Genomic DNA, 13,956 nt, shown 5'->3' with positions numbered 1-13,956 from the left:
TGTGCAAGAACAGACAATATTTCCCCACCCAGCCACCTATGAAGTTACAACTGTCCCTGTCACCAGCAAGGAGATATAGACAAAATTCCTCCAGGTTGTTTGTCATTACTATACTACAGTGTTTCTCTATTAACAAGTGGAGTACTAGAGGAATAGAGACAATTTACATGAGAGCAAACTGGTGATGAGAATTAAGTGAGGCTGGAGAAAAAGCACATGGAGCAACCATTTATCTGGAGCAGGTGAAAGGAAGATTTCCTGTCCTCAAATGACAGCTGGCAAATAAGCCCTCACCCCTATCACCAGGCAAGGACCAGAGAGCAGGGGTCAGAAGAGTCACAGGGAGGAACTGGCAGATCCTGAAGACTAAACAAAGCTGCTTCTTCAAAGATTCCACTGTGACAGTGGCCAGCTGCTGGGATGTTTGCAGAAGTACCAAGAAGTTTGTTTTATTTGTTTTTAAACAAAAGTTTTCCAAGGAATCTCTTAGAAGTTGTCCTGTCAGCAGTTGGTACTGACCCAACTCATCCATGGTACACCACTGATCCTTCCAAATATGCTCCATTTCTTGCACATCCTGCAAAAGGCCTAGACAGCTCTGTGAGCACTTGGCCATGGAGACAAGTCTTCCAGAGATACTTTGTCCAGAGTAACAAGAGACTGAAGAACAGGGTGAGAGGGATGTCAAGCTACACCCAAGGGAGCAGAGAAAGGCACAATGGAAACAAAGAGAATTTTAATTATAAAATAAAAAAACCCACCCCCAGAAACCAAAGTGGTCTCTCCCCCTGCACAAATCTGCATGTTCTCTCCAACACAGAGAGTGCAAGTCAAACGTAAGGGACAACACTCACTCCCTTCTGCTCTCCCAGCAGCTCTGCCTTCTTGGAGACACAAAAAACCCCGAACAAACCGACAGCCACTGTCCCAAGACCCCATGAAGGAAGTGGTCCCTGTTTGGCACAATGTTTAGGAGATTTTTCTCCCACAATAATGGCATCTTAACCAGCCAGATTGATCCTTGCCCTTTTCTGATCTTCAGTCAGCACATTCTTCTTTTCCAGCCCAGTCTGGCCTACCACATCACCTCTGATCCTCCAGCACATGGGTTACAATACACTGTTCTTGTTACAGGGTTGTAATGCAGCTGATGAATCCATTAAATTAATTCCTCTGGAAGTGGAACTCCCAGAACCACATGTTCATATCGTGGCCTCCATGTGCAGAATCTTCAAGGCCTCTGAGATCTGAGAGCTGGTGTCGATCTGGCCGTACATGCCCACCAGGAAGGCCCTGTGCAGCAGCACTGCTGCGTGCTCTGGGAAAGGGAAAGGCAGAGTGAGGACTGGCCCCAGGGCTCCATGGGCAAGAGCAATCCACCAACAATCACTGGGTGAGCATTTGCAGCTGTATGAGAAATCTCCCCTTCCATAAGAACTCGGCACAATCCCCCCTCTAACAGCTCTGTGGGTTTGTGATCATGTGAGAGGTCACACACAACTCAGAGAAAACCATAAGGGAGCAAATCTATTTCAAGGAAGCCCCCCCATGTGTCTATGACAAATCCCCCTTGTGAAGCTCAGCCCAAAGCTAATGCTGATATTGACAGCCTGGTCTAAGCAACAGCAATCCATGGCCACTTCCCAGGGGAGCACAGGACCCCAGTTTTGACCAACCAGGCCCCAGAGTGGCTGATCTCCACCTACCCTGGCAAAGGAGGGTGTATTCAGGCAGGTTCCTCAGTGCTGTCTGCACCACCTCGAAGTCTCGGCTGCCGAGGCAGTACATGTAGGTGGGCAGGAAATCTGCAGCAATGCTGGGAGTGAAACATGACAGGGTCAGTACAGCCCAAACCAACCAGCACAGCCTCAGTTCCAGTGGTGCTCACCTGGGGTTGTTCTGGATGGAGCGCAAAGCCAGGCTGAAGGCCAGGTTTCGGCAGGAATCCTCTGATGAACTCATCAGCTTCTGCAGGTTTGTCTGAAAGATGGACAAATGTGGATCACAGGGCCATTCAGGGAGCACAAACTCCTCAGATTGGAATTATTCCCCCTCCACACCAATCCAGCCAAACACAAATCCAGCAGGTACTGGCTGACCCCAGAAATCCCTTTTTATAAGACAGATTATCCTGGTTTTGAATACTTTAAAGTACTCTTCTGTAATCTTATTTCATGTGGGACAGCTGAGTTTTCCCTAGTTTCCAGTTTATTCAACAGAGCTGTTCTGTTCTCTCCTTGCCCTGGGAAGAGGACAGAGGTTTAATTCTTCCTCTGACATAAAGCAGATAATAGTTGAAGCAGTATGCAATGGAGGGAAATACCGTCTGCCCTTAGCAGGGCTACCTGAGGACACTTTTCTCCTAAGGTGCTGCAACAACCACCCAAAAAGGAGAGGAATGGTAGTGCTTAAGATGGCTGTGCAACAGACTCTGGTGAAAAGAATCTCTTCCTTCCAGTGGCAGTCTGAGATACCAATACTCACAGCAAAAAAGGCAAGAATTTCTGGCCTCCGTCTGGACATCTCATCAATGTCTGTCAGCACCTCCAGGATGTCTGGGAGAAGACACAGGTTGAAAAGGTGACTGAAATTCACTGATCCAACAAAGAATCTTTTCTTTCTCCCCACAAAACAGATCACCCAAGCCATCAAGTTTTCCCACTTGCACACAGAGGTAGCATAATAAAGGCAGTTCTTCAGAAAGGAGGAGACCAGGGATGTGCCAGATCAACACATCCCAAGCTGCCCAAGCAGGTGAAGGAGTGCAATGGTGTGAGAGGTTTCAGTTTCAGAACATCTTCTGTTTCTAAAGACCTTCAGAGTGTCTCTTTAAAAGACAGGGTACAGGCAGGACTTTTTTGTCCTATTCTACCTTGGAAGGAAAACTGTCACAACCTAAGTTTGAACAAAGGACACCTGTAATTTCAGAAGACCTTTGGAGATTATTGTTCCCATATGCCAGATTAACATGGTTTTCTTCCATTAAGGCCATTTAGGGATTTCTAGCAAATCCTGCTTCTCATCAGTTTGGTATTCATTCCTATCAGCACTTTAGAACTGCAGCACTCCTTGATTTACTCATACTATCTCCCAAAATGCTTAAAGATCCTTGAAGAGACTCAAAGGGGCCATCAAATGGCCCAGAAGGGCCAATCTCAAATGGCCTAGAAGGGCCACTGAAGTACTGCTGAGCTAAGTGATAACAAAATCACAGGAAGCCTCTGTCACAGAATCACAAAAGGCCATGGACAAGTTAATCCAAAAATGGAACAACATCCTAACTGCTGGAGATTTCCAAACACAAGACTGGAAGAGGAAACCAGGCTGCTGCTGACAGATAAGTAAAAAGGTTGACAGATATCTGCATTTGCCCTGTGTCTTTGCACAGCAGGTCCTCACTCACCCTCCACTGTCTGGCCTCTGGAGAGCCTCTTCATGTACGGGGCCATTTCAGCCGGCGTGAGGGGAGTGAAGAGGGACACGCTGACCAGGGGGAGAGAGCCAGCAGCTGCTTCATCTGGGGGGAGAGAGAGAAAGCAGGGCACTCCTCACAGCCTGAGGACTGGCCAGTACTCCCTACCAGTGCAGTGGTGTATCATGAGCCACCAGCAATGCTGAAATACAATTCCTGGCTCTCACACTGTCTCTAATCTCGCTGCACCTCCCGTAACCCCCTCAGCTGACACTGAGGAGGAAGCTTTGCAAGCTCTTTTAATACTGAATAATCTTCCCATGCAAGCTGTGCAAGGTGTAAACAGTGGAAGAATGGATGTACCTTTAGAGTCCCCCCAACAGGTCAATTCTTAAGTGTGGATCAAAAGGGCAAAGTCTATGACCAGGAAACTCACCCTTGTTAAGAGCTGTTCTGCTCCAGTAGTGATACACTGGCAGGAAAACAAATTAACCCATCCCAAATACTGGTTCCCAACTGCTGAGCATACAAGTGCCATTCTCCACTCCAAACACATGGAGCTGTTACAAGAACAAGCACAGTATACACCCCACAAAAACACCAATTATACAAAACAGACTGCAGGTTTATCAGGTGGAATAACTCTTCTTCCACCCAGACTCACCATCTTTCTCTTCATCAGAGCCCCTGTCCAAGATGCCACTTTTACTAGGCAGACTCAGCCCAGCCAGGAGGGACTTCAGCATTACTAGGTCACTGTTGTCTGATGACAGGTCACTGGGAAGAAGAGATGGTGTGTTTGGCTTTCAATAGCATTAAGGGCATGAGCACAGATATGTACAAAAAACAAAGAGCTTCTCAGAAGGAGAAACAAGATTTTTCCTTTCTTCATAACTGGCACTCAAATGCATTTTCCCCACTTATCTGTAGGTGGGAGCCTGCAGCCACTGCTCTGGGGAAAGACTCTCCAGCTGCCTCTCTGGAAGGGTTGCAGGGCACTATAATACCTCAATATAACATTTAGGCCATTATATGAGGTAAAGTCATTATGTGACTTCCTTGGGCTCAGTTTTCACCTATAAAGAAGAGATATGCTGCTCATTTCAGTGGAGACTTAAGGGAGCCAAGGGTAAAAAAGTGCTATATTAGCAGCTACTCTGTCATATCCTCTTGCTGTCTTCTGTCTGATTAGCTGCTGGCAATGTGACTGATCATGGGCTAACAGGCATAAGGAAGCTTACTGGAGTGGATCCGAGTGCTTCTGCAAGAAGGAGACAGCTGCCTGGGCATTGCACGTGATGTACTTGTGGATAAACTGGACAAACTTGCTGATGAAGGCAGCCAGGTGCCGTGAAGATTTTCTGTAGTTCTGGGAAAGGATCAAGAAGGTGAGAATTAACCAAAAAAGAGCAGCAAAGCACTGCCCCATCCTACCTCTGGGTACCAGGGAGCAGCTTCTTGATCTCCCGCCTCCTCTTCAAGCTCTCCAAAGTACTTAATGAACTTTTTTGTTCTTAGGCATTTAGGAAAGCTTTCCATTCAAATGAGAAGCACCAAGGTTGGCCTTGTGTTACACGAACTTCCCCATCTAGTGGCCAGCAGCCTGCACACAGAGGGAAGCAGGATTTTCCTACCAGCAGCAGCCGGATGAAGGACAGGAGACAGTCCCAGAGTGCCGCCTGGTGCTCGTTCTGGAAGACCTGCGGCTGGAGCAGCTCCAGGATCCCCAGGACATGGATGAAGAAGGTCAAGTGGTTCTGCTGCCTGAATTCCTGGAAATTGAGGTGAACACGGCCGTGCAGCAGTGCTGCAATCATTGGTAAGTGCCTGAAACATCAAACAAGAAAATCTAGGCCTAGATCTTTCAAAGTTACATGTTACCTCAGTTCCTGGAAGGCAAAATCCCTTATCATCTCTCAGAGTTCTTGTCTTGTTCCCTGTGTCGATAGACACAGCATGCCCCATTTCCCACTCATACTCTGTTCCCTAGCCTCCAATTCCAAGATTATTTCCTGACAGACACAAAGTGTTGCCTCACTGTAAAAGATGTAACTTTGCTGTCTTTTCTCCTGACTTCTGTACATGAAGGTGAATTTCATCACCACCATTGTTATTGCTGCAAGTTCACTTTCTAGGACAAGGGTGGATGCTTTTCAATAAGCCCTATCACACACAGGGAGAGAGAGGTACCTAAGGAGGAGGATGGGATGAGCCACAGCTAACTTCCTGCAGGCCATATTGGCATCCCACACGCGGCTTTCCGATGACTTGGAGTCACTGGTGTCTGCGAGGAGGTTAATGAATCTGTGAACCAGGGCATCAAGCTGGAAGAAAAATAATGAGCAAACTGTTAAGAAGTTTAATGTACAAACCAGCCCCTGGCTCTCCAGCAGTGTTTCCCAATTCCTTTCCAGCTACACAGCGGGGTTAACAGAAATTATTTTCAGGTAGAATCTGTGAGCAAATGCAGGGTTCCAGCTGGCATGGGATCTGAAGTCCACAGTCCCTACAGACATCAAAGCAGGATCAGATGCCTGCACACTTGTGCCTTACAGAAGCCTTTGGCACACAGAAGCTTGTGGAGCTTATATTATTTGTTAGAAGGACACTGCAAAATAAACCACACCAGAACTCTCTGCTCTGGAGAGTGCAGGCAGGGATGGGGTAACAGAAGAGCAAAATAAAGAAACCAAAGTCACCTAGGAAGCTTTTGCCAGTCCTCACCTTCTAAACTGGGCATCAAGGTAGCATCCATTCTGCATACACAACTGGAAAGGGGTTTTCCTATGCCTCTAACTTTACCTTGCAAGTGCTGCTGTCTCTGGCTCCTTCACTGGTAAGAAGCATCTCAGGCATAGGCACAAGGAGCTCAGGTAGTTGCAGGTATATCTGCAGCAGAAGGTCCTGGCAGCATTTCCCCACAGAGCTAAAAGAAAAAGGGAGAGGTCAGCCACTGGATACTACATTAGTTCAACCAGCAAACATCCAAGAACCATCAGATTAGTAACACCCTTCCTGCATGTGGCAAACAGAGCATGTGAAAACACAGACATGACTAATCTCAACTAGTGTTTTTTAAGACTTTGCTTCTTTTGAATAGCTCAAATAATTCATTTTCTACAGAGATCCATCCACAGTCTATAGGGATCCACCATGAGGCCATCTGGAGTTAGCAAACTGCAGTTCAAAGGGCACAGGACAAGAAAGCTCTGCTTACATCTCCAGTGCAGAGTGGTACTCACAGTCAGCCCCATCCTAATTGGAAAAGAAGTCAGAACCACAACTATTTAGATTAACCAGCATGTTCTCTACAAACCTGAAACCCCTTGAAATCCCTGACGTAGTCTGTACTGGGAGGCAGTAGAAAGCAACAGTTACTTAGAATCTTTCCTAATATCACCATAAGTAAGGTTGGAATTAGGTCAGTTCCTTTCACTGCCACAAAAACATCATCTTCCTGTTCTTTCCACAGTCTTAAAATAGCTGTTAGGAAACAATTTGGTCTCCATTCAGCTTTGAAAGCAAGTCAGAAGCAGGATGTATTACAAGCAGTGACTCAAGGGATGAGTAGACAAGAAATCCTATGTTAGGAACTAGTAATTAAAAATAACCACTGCCTTAAAGAACAAAAGAAAAAAACCCAAGCATGTCAAGAATCTCATTCTGGTCCTAAAAGCAAGAAGGTCCTTAAATTTCACTTGTGAAGTCAGCTTCCTGGGCTGAGTACCACTTAAAACCTCTTGTTCTTTCCCCAAGCCTCCAGGAGGATATTGTGCATTTTCATACAGGCTCTGGAACACGATATTCTTAAATGAAGACATACTGGCAAGTCTCATCATTACCTGCCTGCCTGTGCCCAAGAACTACAACTCCAGCAGACAATGCTCCTCATTTGCACCCTCACCTGCTTCCCCACTGCTGGATGCAGCTGGTCAAATATTCTGTTACTTTTTTGACGTTCTCAAGGTCTCCATGAGAACAACTGAGCAGCAGTGGCAGTCGGGACTGGATGAGCGTGCAGGAGGCCTCATCAGTGTTCTGGTATCTGGTTTCTGCCTCAGCCAGGATCAGCTCCACCATGCTGATCAGTTCTGATGCCCTCAGGTGGAGCACGAATTCCTCACGGCGCTTCTGTAATGCAAGAGCACACCCCAAATTATTCCACATTAAATCCCAAGATCCTTAGCTCCTTCTAGTCACACCTTCCCTAACTGGAATACTACATCTTGGAACCAGACTTAAGAACAGTCCTGCATCTAAAGCTCTGAAAACATCACAGCCCCCCAAAAAATCTCTTTACCCCTCCTCTACTTCTTCATTCACTTCCATCTCAACAAGTGTGATGGGTCAGAAAGCATAATTCAGTCACCAAACCAAAGAAGAGACACAGCTTCCTTTTCTTTGTGAAATAGCAATTATCCCATGCTGAGTTTTAGCTTGCTTGCCACTCTCTTGTGCCTTTACCAGATATTGTGGCAACTGCTGCAGGGGAAATGCCAAGTGGGCAAACTTTATGTGTTCCTATCAGCTTTTTGGACTCTAAATTGCCACTGTAATATGTAACAGCAGAGCAGCTAAGCAATCAGCTGAGGTACAGGCAGCAAACTTGGCACACTGCACCTGAATCACTCCAGCCACTTCTTGGCCATGTAAAAATCAGGCACTGTGAAAACATTGCCTCTCACACCATCCAGAAATGAATCTTGGAAGAACTGAACCAATACCTGAGGAGTTCTCTGGTCCCTTCCCTGCCAGATCCGAGGAATGTGAATACAGGCCCACAAGAAATCCAAGGATGCAGTTGGATCAAACCTGCCAGAAGACAAAAGAAGACAGATTTGCGATCAGAGTCAACACAACCCTCAGGCAGCACAAGAACACATGGAAGCATCACTAAACATGATGAGTGCTGTGGAGAAAGAAACATCTGCAAATGTAAAAATAGGACCTATTAAGTCTCAAGAAGGGGGTTGGTTCTGTTCCCAGATTATGACTAAATAGTTGTTGCAATAAGTACAGCACAGAGTACAGAACAGAACAAATGGCATTCAGAAAGTGTGGGGGCTACATGGAGCCTTACACCAAGGCCAGGAGTTCATCATCAACACAGTTACAATCAGACCAATGACCTTACTGTCCCTATCACAGCAGTTACCTTGAACTGAGAAAGTAATTTAATTTTGAGCAAGAAATTAAGAATAAAATAATAATCTGAAATACTACCAGTTTTAGAAGTATTGCTGTTATTAGGTTTTAGCATTTCCTGGTCCATAATTGTAACACTACTACTACACTGGAACTTCAGTATTTGAAAGCTGTGCATAGAAGCTCAGAGCTAGGGCTGCTGCAGAGATCAAAACTGGGAGGCTGATGTAATGAAAGGGCTAGAGAAAGACTGGAAATAGAGTTTAGCACAACCAAAAGATCCATCAGAGCCTGATCAAGTACAGAGAGAGCCCTCAGTTTGCTATCCAAGCCATCCTGCAAACCCTGTGTTCATAAAGACTACCAACAAGGGCAATGCAAGATGGATTACCCACAATTAGCACTTCCTGTTTAGAACACAGCCAAATCTTTATGTGCTGCTTCCATCAAACAGTAGGTAATATTTATATCAAGGTACCCAAATCAGCAGGACTGAAATCTGCATCCTTCTCACAAAGTCTGCTTTTGGCTGACTTACATCTCCTGGCAGACACATCATGAACATGGCAGGTTTTGTTCTTGCTCAGACAAACAGAGCTGCCCAACACAATCCCTTGGCTAGGCCTGACAAACAAGACTCACCTTTGCTCCCTGTTCCTGCCAAGCAGAAGCCTGATGCACTGGTGCAGTGTGCTCCAGCTGGACTGGTGAGTCAGAAGAGCCAAGAGGTATGGGCGGAAGGAGGGCACCTGGGACCCTGCCTGGAAGCACCAAAAGAGGAAGAGATGTAATGAACAGGTTCTGGTAGCAATGTGGTGTAGGAGATGCCATATTGTGTATTACAGAGGGATGATGATCCAGGAAAAGAGACAGCACGAGGATTTAGGGCAGCACTTTCTCAGAGAACATGGCATCAGATGTGAAATTCAGTTTCAGCTTTAGCTTTGGTTAAGCACTTTGGGCTTTGGCATGGCACTTTGGGCAAGCTATTCATCTGTCTTCAAAAATACCAACGAAAACACAGCTGGCTGGGTTGTTATGGGACCGTGCTGTGTCTGTAAAGCACTTTGAAGTCCTTGAAAGAACATAGCTGAGGAAATATAAAGATAAGAGGAAACATAAGCCCTGCACTGAGAAATGTGAGCCTTGCACAGAACTGTCCTCCCAGTCAGCCTGTACTGCTTAGGAACTCATACAGTAACCTGCGGCAGAACATAAAACTAGCTCTTGCCCTGTTTTCAGGTGGAGGTCAGTACCCCAGAAAGTCCTTTCATCACAGCAGTCCCTCTGCCCAACAACTCTTACTTTGTTCCAGGAGAACAGTAGTTTCTGCTGTAGATCAGGGCAGCTGCTGATCACCTCTGGGTCCAACATCTCCAGCCAGTCATTGAGAAGGCCAGAGGCAGGCCCTGGCCAAGCTGAGTCAGCACTGTGGACAAAACAAGGCCAATGTCACTGTTGATACCACGCACCCAGACCTACTTGTGAATTCCCATCATTGCCTTGGCTCACCTGCAACTCTCCACCTCCTTCTTTACTGGTGTTTCTTCTTTGTCCTGGAGCAACAAGGAGCACACCACAGCAATTGGTTTCATGGCAGGACACTTGGTGTCAACAGTAGCTGAGAAGAGGACAGTCAGGAGCTCCTCCAGGTATGGAGAGTGGGTTTCAATCAGACCTTGAAGGACTAGCAGAGGGAGAAAGATGCCACTCATTAACTTCAGAATGTGGTGAAAGGTATGGAACTTTCCAAGTATTATTCCTGATAGCCAGGCTCAGTGAGGAAGAGAGAAGCCATTTTTATCTGGGATAGTAGGCTTCCATTTCTTTTTGTTAGTGGAAACCAACAGTTTGCTCAGAGACTTAATCTGAGCCCTAGATCAGAGTTTATAAACCCACATACAGTGGGGGAAAGGAAGTGATACAGGATAGGGCCAAGTTTGCATCAGTTCACATTTTCTGATCCAGGGAGAAGGCAGATTCCCACAGCCTGCACACTAAGCACTGCCCTGCTGGGATGGAAGTTCAAGCTGCTGCTACAAAGGAGAACAGAACATCCATACCTTTGCTGATGAGCTCTGGCTCCACATTACATTTCTCTCCTGATTTCAGGGTTGCAATGATGGCACAGACTGTGGAGCTGATCAAGTCCGGGTCACGACGGAAAGAAAGAGCTTCTGTGAGGTGCAAGAAGCCACCTCGCACTGTAACAAAATCACAGCACTGGCATCATAGGGACAAGCCAGCCCCCACATCAGACTTCCCTCCTACAGATTCCCCATGTAGCTCCAGGGCACAACTATTCAAACATACAAATATACATTGTGGACTGCCATTTATGGCCACCACAACCCTTGACAGCTCTCCTGTTTGTTACAGGGACATGTGGCTAAGAAAAAGCTCTGTGACCACAAACCCATTCCCATGCCCAAGCCCTTGGTTAGACTCCTGCTCCCAAGGGATGGCAGATGATAAACAACTCTACAAGTCATCATGTGACCTTGTTCCAGAGGCATTCCTGCCTTCTCATCTACCAAAACTACAACTTATGCAGAATTCCTGGCCTGGGAAATTTTAAGTTTTCCCTGAGAGATCTGCTGTGCTTAGTGAGATGCTACCAGGTGTCTACTGCAAGCGCCCAGGGCTTAAGGCACTTGTTCACAGCCTCAAAGAGTTTCTGCAGCACAGTGTGCTACTTTTGTAACTCCTTGTGACACCTGTGTAAAAGGCTGCCCATAACACTTCCTGCTCCAGGTGCAGTTTTGTTTGTCTCTTTCTTGTCCCACTTTGTCCCTTCTAAGTTACATAAAAGCTACCCAGTGCCAGTACCATCACTGATCCTGTGCCTTGAGGAGTATTGCACAGCAAAGGCCTTCAGCTGAGCTCGCAGGGGACCATCTTCCACCGCGGGGTTCTCCAACCACTGCAGCATCTGCATGAGCACTTTGAAGAAGAGCGAGGAGAAGGCAGTGTCCTGTGGCAGGGAACGCTGGGAAGAAATTCTTTACAGTGAGGGTGGTGAGGCACGGGCAGGGGTTGCCCAGAGGTTCTGGACTCCCCATCCCTGGAAGTGTTCAAAGCCAGGTAGCAATGGGCTTGGAGCAACCTGGTCTAGTGAAAGGTGCCCCTGCCCATGGCAGGGGAATTGGAGCTGGGTGATCTTTAAGGTTCCTTCCAACCCAAACCATTTTTATGACTCTTTAAATTAGACTTCAGCTCTCAAACTGTCTGCAAATGCCCTGGCTTGCAAGACATGTCCAATGCTGCAGAACAGCACAGACTACAGATCCCAAAACCAGCAGAGACCTACAGCTGTAAATCCAAAAAACGGTTAGCAGGCTGGGTAAGGTACACTAATTCTGCAGGTAATCTCAGCAGTGACAGGCTAATGTGGCCAGCCTGCATCCAGATGCCCATGGCTGGGCAACCTCAGCTGGGCATTACACAGTGTGCACACAGCAGAGCAGATGCCCTGCAGATTTCCTGTTCCTCCCTCACCCCTCTGTATGAAATGCTCCCAAACAGATTTCCCGTTCCTCCCTGACCCCTCTGTATGAAATGCTCCCAAAGGCACTCACGTGGTACTGGTAGAGCTGGCGCATGAGCGGGCAGGAGATGAAGTGGTGGCGGTGCATGGCCATGACCAGGGCGCCGCCGTGTGCGGAGTTGAGCAGTGCAGCCATGGCCTGCAGCAGCCGCGCTGTCACCCCGCTGGCTGTGCCCCCGCTGGCTGTCACCTCACTGGCTGTCACCCCGCTGGCTGCCACCCCGCTGGCTGTCACCCCGCTGGCCGTCACCTCGCTGGCGGTCACCCCGCTGGCTGTCACCCCACTGGCTGTCACCCCGCTCTCTGGCTTGGCCCCTTGGCGGATCTGGGCCAGCTCCTGTCCCAGTGACTGCTGCAGTGCTAGGGCCAGTGGCCGCAGGCTGGAGTTCTGCCACCGCGGGTCCGGGGTCAGTGGGAAAAGCTGGGGGATACAACAGGGAGTACATTTATGACAGACAGTGAAAGGGTTGCTGTATCATGAACACCCCGAGCAGAGGAGCGATTTACCTTGTACAGTTATACTGACTGTAGGCTAACAGGAACCTTACAATACAGCTTTTTCTGTATTCTAGTGCCTGGCACATGAACATAAGCAACATCTCTGCAACCCCAATACGACTATCAACACTGACACTGCAGGGGAATCCTACTACCCAAACACCAACAACTGACTTGGCCAATTAATTCTCTGTAGGCTCCTTCTGGAGTCAGTGGAGGGAGGGAAGCTCTGTAAGCAGACAAGCCAGAGTACAAATGCTGTTTGCACACAGCTTTGCTGCCAGGGCCCTGTGAGCATTTCACAAATCCTGCATCCACTGCTGAGAGGAAAGGCACTATGCACAGAACAAACAAGATGCAAAGACAGCAACATGTTAGCAGGTACTGATAGTACCATCCGTAATCAAAAGCCACATCACGTTCCAACTACAAGAGAAAATTCCTGCCAGTATCAACTCCACCAGCCTCATTGCATTGGGCCTTTCATATTTATTGCCTGCAAACACTGCAGGATAAGGAGTCACAAGATGCAAGTATAAGAGAAATGGATTTAGCAAAGCTGCTGCAGGGAAGCAGCTACTCAGCTGGAGGTTAGAACAGTACCTGCAGCAAGATGCCTGCCAGATCATCTTCTGGGCCCAGAACACGGACCTGGCTCAAGGCCCGGATCCGACTCTGACTTTGAGAGTTTTCAGGACTAGATTTTGACCTTGCAGTCTCAGCGCTGTCTGCAAGAGGAATAAAAGGGAAGAAATGAAAATGCTGTTATGGTAGATAACATCTGGAGCCCCAACACCAGATCATCTTCAGCTCTACAGTCTCTAACTACTGAGAAATTCAGCAGCTTTCTCTTAATTCCAAGCAAGACCTACTTTTCCATATGACTCAGAAAAACTCACTGTAATAAACTCCAAAAATACTGGAATTTCTATTTGTGCCAAAAGCAAAAAAACTCTAGCAAGGACTGGTGTCTAACTGAAGCTTGCTGGTTTATTACAATGCCTGCTTTTTAAGACATCTCTGCCTGTTCTTCTCAACAGCAACAAAGGAGGGAAGTTTGGAAGGTGACTTTGGTATTTAAGCTATACTGGTCAGTACCTCGGCGGGCTGGTAAGGAGGCAGTAAGCAGGGAGTGGAAAGTCTGGCCTCCTGTTGCTCCTCTCTCATGTTGAACCTCCACAAGGTGAGCCATGTAGTCTGAAAAAAGGAAGAAATAAGAGCACATCATCATCTTGCCCTCTTCATTAAAGCGGGACATAATTGGTTGTTTGTACAGCTTCCACAGACAAGAGAATCTGCTGCTCCCACAGACTTTGTAAACATGATGCCCTGATAGCTTTGTTTCTTTCACAAA

General features: G+C 47.2%; 1 protein-coding gene across 2 annotated transcripts in view; it reads right to left on the bottom strand.

Moving 5' to 3' along the window:
* Window positions 1-719: 719 nt before the first annotated feature.
* INTS1 (integrator complex subunit 1) overlaps window positions 720-13,956 on the bottom strand; it is a 28,256-nt gene continuing 15,019 nt past the window's right edge. For both annotated transcript variants that reach the window (XM_021539703.4, XM_021539704.4), the window contains exons 28-47: window positions 13,701-13,799; window positions 13,206-13,330; window positions 12,136-12,525; window positions 11,387-11,546; window positions 10,621-10,761; window positions 10,070-10,244; window positions 9,863-9,986; window positions 9,200-9,318; window positions 8,137-8,224; window positions 7,317-7,543; window positions 6,215-6,338; window positions 5,603-5,736; window positions 5,047-5,239; window positions 4,654-4,781; window positions 4,077-4,189; window positions 3,404-3,517; window positions 2,485-2,555; window positions 1,889-1,980; window positions 1,707-1,816; window positions 720-1,318 (exon numbers count right to left, since the gene is read on the bottom strand). In XM_021539703.4, coding sequence (XP_021395378.2) covers window positions 1,203-1,318; window positions 1,707-1,816; window positions 1,889-1,980; window positions 2,485-2,555; window positions 3,404-3,517; window positions 4,077-4,189; window positions 4,654-4,781; window positions 5,047-5,239; window positions 5,603-5,736; window positions 6,215-6,338; window positions 7,317-7,543; window positions 8,137-8,224; window positions 9,200-9,318; window positions 9,863-9,986; window positions 10,070-10,244; window positions 10,621-10,761; window positions 11,387-11,546; window positions 12,136-12,525; window positions 13,206-13,330; window positions 13,701-13,799 — 2,843 coding nt within the window. In that variant the 3' untranslated portion in view covers window positions 720-1,202. The remainder of the gene's footprint in view (window positions 1,319-1,706; window positions 1,817-1,888; window positions 1,981-2,484; window positions 2,556-3,403; window positions 3,518-4,076; window positions 4,190-4,653; window positions 4,782-5,046; window positions 5,240-5,602; window positions 5,737-6,214; window positions 6,339-7,316; window positions 7,544-8,136; window positions 8,225-9,199; window positions 9,319-9,862; window positions 9,987-10,069; window positions 10,245-10,620; window positions 10,762-11,386; window positions 11,547-12,135; window positions 12,526-13,205; window positions 13,331-13,700; window positions 13,800-13,956) is intronic.

This window comes from Lonchura striata, chromosome 14, assembly GCF_050655825.1.
Source record: "Lonchura striata isolate lonStrDom1 chromosome 14, ASM5065582v1, whole genome shotgun sequence".
NCBI classification, from domain to species: Eukaryota; Metazoa; Chordata; class Aves; order Passeriformes; family Estrildidae; genus Lonchura; species Lonchura striata.
Note: the sequence above shows the minus strand (reverse complement) of the source record. Positions and strands in the feature narration are given on the sequence as shown.